The sequence below is a fragment of the Mustela nigripes genome, chromosome 16 (assembly GCF_022355385.1).
Source record: "Mustela nigripes isolate SB6536 chromosome 16, MUSNIG.SB6536, whole genome shotgun sequence".
In the NCBI taxonomy this organism is placed as follows: domain Eukaryota; kingdom Metazoa; phylum Chordata; class Mammalia; order Carnivora; family Mustelidae; genus Mustela; species Mustela nigripes.
This window is the reverse complement of record NC_081572.1, coordinates 37,453,449-37,461,570: the sequence shown is the minus strand read 5'-3', so window position 1 is coordinate 37,461,570 and position 8,122 is coordinate 37,453,449. Positions and strand designations below refer to the sequence as shown.

At 39.9% G+C, this 8,122-nt stretch overlaps 1 protein-coding gene across 2 annotated transcripts in view; it reads right to left on the bottom strand.

The window, feature by feature from the left end:
- CCT6B (chaperonin containing TCP1 subunit 6B) overlaps window positions 1-8,122 on the bottom strand; it is a 28,963-nt gene that overhangs the window by 12,081 nt on the left and 8,760 nt on the right. Inside the window, exons 5-7 of one of the 2 annotated variants that reach the window (XM_059378526.1) lie at window positions 6,198-6,301; window positions 1,375-1,485; window positions 877-1,036 (exon numbers count right to left, since the gene is read on the bottom strand). In XM_059378526.1, the coding sequence (XP_059234509.1) occupies window positions 877-1,036; window positions 1,375-1,485; window positions 6,198-6,301 (375 nt within the window). The remainder of the gene's footprint in view (window positions 1-876; window positions 1,037-1,374; window positions 1,486-6,197; window positions 6,302-8,122) is intronic. The other variant, XM_059378527.1, reaches the window with a different exon arrangement.

The window sequence follows — 8,122 nt, the reverse complement described above, 5'->3', positions numbered from 1 at the left end:
TTTTGGGGCGCCTGGGTGGCTCAGTGGGTTAAAGCCTCTGCTTTCGGCTCAGGTCATGGTCTCAGGGTCCTGGGATCGAGCCCCGCATCGGGCTTTCTGCTCAGCAGGGAGCCTGCTTCCTCCTCTCTCTCTCTCTGCCTGCCTCTCTGCCTACTTGTGATCTGTCTGTCAAATAAATAAATAAAATCTTTAAAAAAAAAATTATTTTTGAGAGAGTGTGATCATGAGGGAGGCAGGGGGCTATAGGGGCTGGGCAGAGGGAGAGGAAAGAGAAAGCAGACTCCATGCGCAGCTCAGTGCAGAGCCTGATACAGGGCTCGATCTCATAACCATGAGATCATGATTTGAGCTGAAACTAAGAGTGGGATGCTTAACAAACTAAGTCATCCAGACGCACCCACGACAACCATATTTTGATATTCAGATTTCATACTCTGTCACATAGAATTATAAAAGGATGCATATTTAATCAAAATTTAGTAAGTTTCACCACTTCAAGATATTCTCGAATGGGGGCACCTGGGTAGCTCAGTCAGTTGGGCGTCTGATTCTTGATTTTGGCTCAGGTCATGAACTCATGGTCATGGGATTGAGCCCACATCAGGCTCCGCATTCAGTAGGGAGCCTTCTTGGGATTCTCCCTTTCCCTCTGCTCCTCCCCGGCATACACACTCTCTCCTCACTCCCTCTCAAATAAATAAATAAATAAATCTTTAAAAAAAAAAAAAGATACCTCAAATGAAACTGCCATTTTTTTTTTTAAACCTCAAAGACTCTCTGAAATGGTCTTTGAAATTCTTAGGAATCCACAGACCACACTGCAAGAAATGCTGAAAAACATTTACAAACAGTTAAAATCTGAATTTTCTTTCTCACCTTTTGATTAATGACAACAAATCCTTTATTGGACTGAGCACAGACTCTATCTTTCAGGTCTATGATTTTTTGTACTCTATCTTCAATAAATTTTCTTTCAGCTTTTACCAATTTCTCTTTCTCTTCAGCAGTCTTATAAAAGAAACCAGAGCTCACCTCTCTAAAAGATTAATAAAAACGAGCGAGTAAAAGTAGAGAAAAAAAGGAGGGAAAGGTAGGAGTTTACACTAAACATTTGGGAGGGAAGGAAGAGATTAAATAAGACTTTTAGGGAGCACCTGGGTGGTTCAGTTGGTTAAGCATCCAACCCTTAATTTCAGCTCAGATCATGATCTCAGGGTCATGAGACTGAGCCCTATGCCTACTTAAGATTCATTCTTTCTTTGTCCTGCACCTTGGCCCCTCCCCCACTTGTCTCTAAATCAATTAATTAATTAAAATTAAAAACCCTTCTAGAAAATATAGTTTCAACATTTACAAAGAGTAACTGCCACATACGTTTTTTCATATTCTAGTGACACATTGCAAGTAAGGATAAATGCATCTTCCACTCGCTTCTTCATGTCTGGATGACGGGCACCATGGTCCAAAACTAATCCTCTGATCAATCTATTAAAAATACGTAATGTGTCTTACTTGGAATATACACTCTAAATTTATTATAAAATAAGGATTGTATTCCTAAAATTGTAACAGATCAGGACACATACTGTTTCCTTGCACCAACTTTAAGCCTAACACATAATTAGTAAAATTGGAAAAGAAAATCCACTTTAACACAGTGTGACTATGAAGTCACAATGAAAAGTCAACCCAGAGTTATTCTCTAAATTATGTGACTCAAACATATGACACAGCTGGTCAAGTAATGAGAGGTAGACACACAGTGAGTTTCTTAGGAACATTTGTTCAAAATAATTATATGGAACAACCAAAAACTGTTAACCTAAATGTCTAACAATAGGGCACTGTTCAGCAAATAAATGACCCAACTATTTGGCGGTCATGAAAACTATGTAATGACATGGAAAAATATTTACATAGGTAGCTGATAAACACAGAACAACAAACCACCTATAAAGAATGATTATAACTATTCTTTTAAAAAATAAGTACCTTGGTATTGACAAGAAAAAAATGAAAGGAACCTAGAGTAAAGTTCTGCTTGGGCAGTAGGAATATGGATAATTTGGGGGTTGGAGAGGCTCTTTTCCTGTTTTCCAAATTTTCTTTCAAAAGAAAGTATTTCAAAACTTCATTTATACCCAATTAGGGAATGATATTTCTCCTTCTTTTATAACCAGTATTTGTTCTACATTAAAGTAAAGAAGTAATTTTTAAAATAAACATGATTACAAGGAAGTTTTCAAAATTTTAATCTAACTACAAATTTTAATCTAATTACTCCAACCTCTAACTGAAAATGAAGATATTTAGGAAGAAACAAGCAAATGTATGTTCAGTATTCAAGCCTCCACTCTTTCGCTCTTGCTCTCAGCAAATGACCTTGCTGCTTTGAGAAAATACAAGCACTGTCCCATCACTACTTCTACCAATCCACCTGCACTTGAACCTGAGCCTCCTATTCCTATGACTGAACTGTCCATGCTCCTCTGCATGTATGTACTCTACGCCTTTTCTCCTCTCTGCTCCAGCAATACCCCGTCCCCCTATTGCACCAATTCCTCCTGCCTCCAGGAGCATTCTCATCAGGATACAGATTTGTCATGATAATTCCCATCTTTAAATTTTTTTTAAGATTTTATTTATTTATTTGACAGACAGAGATCACAAGTAGGTAGAGAGGCAGGCAGAGAGGAGGGGGGGGAAGCAGGCTGCATGCAGAACAGAGAGCTTGATGCGGGGCTTGATCCCAGGACCCTGAGATCATGACCTGAGCCAAAGGCAGAGGCTTTAACCCACTGAGCCACCCAGGCGCCCCAATAATTCCCATCTTTAAAACAAAGAATGCTTCTGCTTCAAGTCCTTTCCCATACTTCCTTCTAGCTACTGTCCCATTTCTCTAACCTCTTTGGAATGGTGTAAGCTTGTATCCTCACTTCACTAAACTTTCTCTGTGGAGCCCACCTTCAGTCTGACTTTCATACCCATTCCTAGATCAGTTCTCATTAAAGCCACCAAAAACATTAAATGCTTTCCATATCTAAAGGTCATTTTTCAATCCACAACTTGCTTTCAGCAGCATATGACATAGTTGATTATTCTCCCTCTGAAACATTTTCCTTTCTTGGCTTCAGGGCCTCTAACTTCTCTTGGCTTTCCTCTATCAGTAACCACTCCTTCTCAGTCTCCTCTGCTATATCCTTTTGTCTTCCCAATTTCTAAACATCGGAGTTTCCAGGGCTTAACTTTAAACTTCCTCTTCTTTTTTTTAAACCCCTGGGGCACATGGTTGGCTCAGTCAGTTAAGCATCCGACTCGAGATTTTAAGATTTATATTGAGAGAGTGAGTGAGCAACAGAGCGAGAGCAAGAGGAGGGGTAGAGGGAGAGTAAACGTCCTCTTCTATCTATATTCACCTCCCAGATGAACTCATTACCTTTCATAGGCTTTAAGTCACCTATACACGGATAACTCCCAAATATATTTCCAGATCAGACCTCTGTTCTAAACTCCAGACACACCTCTCCAACTCCCTACTCAGCATCTCCACATGGATGCCTAATAGGCATCTAAAACATAACATTTCCCAAACTAAGCTCTTTATTTATTTCCCCAAATATTTTCCTCCCAGTCTTTTCCATCCCAAGAAAAAGTACTTCTTTTCCAGCTGCTCCATGCAAAAACCCAGGAGACATCCTTCACTCTTTATCTGTCACATTCTGTGTTGAACCATCAATAGATCCTATTGTTTCTTCTTCTAAGTATACCCTTGTCTAAACTTGGGTATAGTATACCCTTGTCTAATCCCTCTCCTGAATTACAACAGATTCCTGACTGGCCTCCAGCTTCTGCCCTTGCACTGGGAGGTGCCCTGCTCCACAGTGCATTCTCCCTACAACCACCAGAGAGATCCTTCTGAAATATAAACCAAGAACTGCTTTGCCCTCAGCAATGGCAGACTAATTTGGATGAACGCTACCACCAAAAGCAACTAAAAATTCTGGGTTAAAAACAAAACCCCTGGGGCACATGGTTGGCTCAGTCAGTTAAGCATCCGACTCGAGATTTCAGCTCTTGTCATAATCTCGGGGTTTTGAAATTGAGCCTTGCATCAGGCTGCATGCTGTTGTGTGGGGCCTGCATAAGATCTTCTTTCTCCCTTTCCTTCTGCATCTCACCCTCACTGCCTCATGAGCGCATGCGCGCGCGCACACACACACACACACACTCTCTCACATTCCCAAAAACAAACAAACAAACAAAAACCCTTAAAAACACTGAAGAGCTATAAAACAGTAAAGAAAGCATGAACTCCAAGGGGTAAGATAAGAACTGCAGGCACTCTTATCCTAAAGTCATTAGACAATTCAGGAAAATTTGAACTTTGTTTTCAATAACCTCACAATGAGAAGGGGACAGAATTAAAGGCTCAGGGGCCATCCGAGGTAGAGAGCCTAAGAGGAGACACTTTTCCCATTAAGTAGGAAACCCAAAGGGGTTCATACTCAGGGTATAAATCAGAAGGATGAACTATAAGCAAGCAGCCCTTATACCAATCAGCAGTTAGAACTAACTAGATAGGAGCACCTGGGTTGCTCAGTCGGTTAAGCAGCCAAGTCTTGGTTTTGGCTCAGGTCATGATCTCAGGGTCCTGGGATGGAGGCTTGCATCAGGCTCCACACTCAGCAGGGAGTCTACCTAAGGATTCTGCCTCTCCCTCTCCCTTTTCCCCTTCCCCTACTCACATGTGTGCACTCACTCACTCTCTCTCTAAAATAAATAAATTTTTAGAAAAAAAGTATTAGCTGGATATTAAAAACAAACAAACGAACAAAAATCCCTTAAGCTGCAGATTTAATTTAAAGTATTCCCTGAGCTGCCTGGGTGGCTCAGTTGGCTAAGCACCTGGACTCTTGATCTCAGCTCAGATCCTGATCTCAGCATCATGAGTTCAAGCCCCACAATAGGCTCCATGCGGGACATGAAAACTACTTAAAAAAAATAAAAATAAAAAATAAAGTATTCCCTGGGTGCCTTGCAGCAAAAAATTCAAATTCTCTGTACAAAAATGGACCTTCATCCCAGGTCTCAAATTATTTCTACAAATACTTTTTTCAAACACAATGAATGGCACATACAGAAACAAAACACAGTTAGGGAGAACCAGCAAAATATAATAAACACCAGAAACAGACAAGTCAAAACTTCAAATGTTGTAATTATCAGATATGAACTATATGTTTAAAAACATATAAGGCAGTCTTATAAAGATCTGCAAGGAATAAGACACCATAAAAAGTACCATGGCAGATTTTAAAAAAAATAAATAAATAAAACGTCAAGAAACAGGTAAATAAAGATGCCCACACATACATATATATTAAAATAAGTAAGTATTTTAAAATGAAATAATGATTATCTGGATTGGCTTCAAAATAATCCAGGTTTGGGACAAGGAGGGAGGGAGGGAAAAAGGGCATATAAGGGAAATAAAAGGAAAAATACGATATGTTGAAAATTGAAAGATGAGTGACAGGTGTATAGGAGTCCACTATTCTTTTCTCTCTACTTTCATATATGTTTAGAATTTTCCATAATAAGACATTTAAAATTCATTAAGTCCAAAATCAACAAGACGCCACATACTCTGAGGTCCTACATATTCAAGCAATTGTCTGGCTTTCTTTCCTCTCTGACTTCATCTCCTCCTCCTTTTTCCTCTTCCTGTGCTCCAGGCACACAAACACCCCAGCACACTTGTGTGCCTCAGGGCCTTTTCAACCGTCACTCCCTTGATTCAGAACACTCTTCCCCCAGATGTGCACATGGCTATTCCTTACTTCTTCGGACACCTTCTTAGCTCTCTGTCTTCCTACTATGAGGACCTCCCCTAAATATTCTGAAATCACACACAAGCTCTCACATAGTCACTCTATCTTCTTCAAGCTTTTATTATCACTTAGGTATTTATTACCTCCCTCAACTAGAAACAAAATCTTCTTGGAGAAAGAAATTCTGTTCTGTTTACTCTTTATCCCTAGCACTCAAAATAATGACTAACTTGGGGTAAGTATTCAATTAATATATGCTGAATTAATAGACTAATGTTGAATAAAAGTAAGGAAATTAATGAAAAAACATCTGAACTAAACCAAATATTCTAGAATCTATGTATTGTCAAAGTTTATGTAACTTACTTTGTATCTGTTTCTGATTGATGCTTCATCTCCATGATTTCTACCATGAAGAGATCAATAGGATAACCCGGTCTTCTAACAGCCAAAACAGAATCCACCACAGCCTGAAAGAGAAGCAAATGAGAACAGTAATTCCTGTTCTATTAAAAGAAGTCACTGGCCTAAGTAATCACCAGACTAAGCAGACAAAGGGCTTCAGACATGAAAATACAGAACAAGGCCAAAAAGGGCCACTTTGTCATGGACACCAGTAATAATCAATGCCAATGGATACCTTAGAACCTAAAGGAACTTCAGAGATCATCAGACCCCAATCCTTCATTTTACAGATAAGTAAACTCTGATAAAACTTTAAGTTACAGTCTTAGGGGTACCTGAGTGGTTCAGTTGGTAAAACATCCAACCCTTGATTTTAGTTCAGATCATGATCTCAGGGTCATGGGATTGAGCCCCACACTGGGCTCTGCACTGGACGTGAAGCCTGCCTGGAATTTTCTCTTCCTCTCCTTCTGCCCCTCCCCCACATCCCACCCCTATCAGCTCACACTCTTTCTCCAAAAAAAAAAAAAATAAATAAAATAACTTAAATAAAATCTTTTTTAAAAATAAAAAATAAAAGGCAGTAGCTGAACCAGTACTGGAATTTTTTTTTTTTAAGATTTTATTTATTTATTTGACAGACAGAGATCACAAGCAGGCAGAGAGAGAGAGAGAGAGAGGAGGGAGCAGGCTCCCTGCTGAGCAGAGAGCCTGATGCGGGACTCGATCCCAGGACCCTGAGATCATGACCTGAGCCGAAGGCAGCGGCTTAACCCACTGAGCCACCCAGGCGCCCCAGTACTGGAATTTAATTCTTTTTTTTTTTAAGATTTTATTTATTTATTTGACACAGAGAGAGAGATCACAAGGAGGCAGAGAGGCAGGCAGAGAGAGGGAGAAGTAGGCTCCCCACTGAGCAGACAGCCTGATGCAGGGCCCAATTCCAAGACCCTGAGATCATGACCTGAGCCGAAGGCAGAGGCTTAACCCACTGAGTCACCCAGGTGTCCCTAGAATTCAATTCTTTTCAACTGCCAAGCTACTACTCTTTCTACTACCAACACTACTCAAACTTTTCCACCAAAGAACATACTAATAGAAAAGAAGGAAATGTAAGGTAAGAGCTAAAATTTGCTGGCTATACAAGCTGGAAATTTCTAAGGTTTTGTGTTTTATCATGAAAAGTTTCCACATCATGCTATAATACACATGCTGGTTTTAATGTGAAAGTAATGCTTTTCCCCAAAACTGCAAAGTAAAATTGAGACTCTAGAAAGACCTATCATACTTATTCTGCCACATATGCCCAGGGATATATAACTTGAGAAGCATGGTACAATACATCCTACTCTTTAGCTCAGAAAGTAATTGGAAGGGGCGCCTGGGTGGCTCAGTGGGTTAAAGCCTGTGCCTTCAGCTCAGGTCATGATCCCAGAGTCCTGGGACTGAGTCCTGTATCGGGCTCTCTGCTTAGGTGGGAACCTGCTTCGTCCTCTCTCTCTCTGCCTACTTGTAATCTCTGTCAAATAAATAAATAAAACTTTAAAAAAAAGATAAAAATAAAAAAGAAAGTAGTAGGAAAACAACTAATTACAGAAATTAAGTACTATAAAATAACCATCCTAAAATATAAATAAAGCAAAAAACTATACCCTTGAAAACTTTACCTGAGGTAACATGATATTTGGTCTTAGAGCCTAATAGGGAATAATGACAAAAACCACTGAATAATGAGAATATCACTGTTTCCAGAACTCCCAAAAGATAATGGGGGCCCTAACCAGATAAAATGAAGATTCTGGGGGTGCCTGGGTGGCTCAGTGGGTTAAAGCCTCTGCCTTCGGCTCAGGTCATGATCCCAGAGTCCTGGGATCGAGCCCCACATC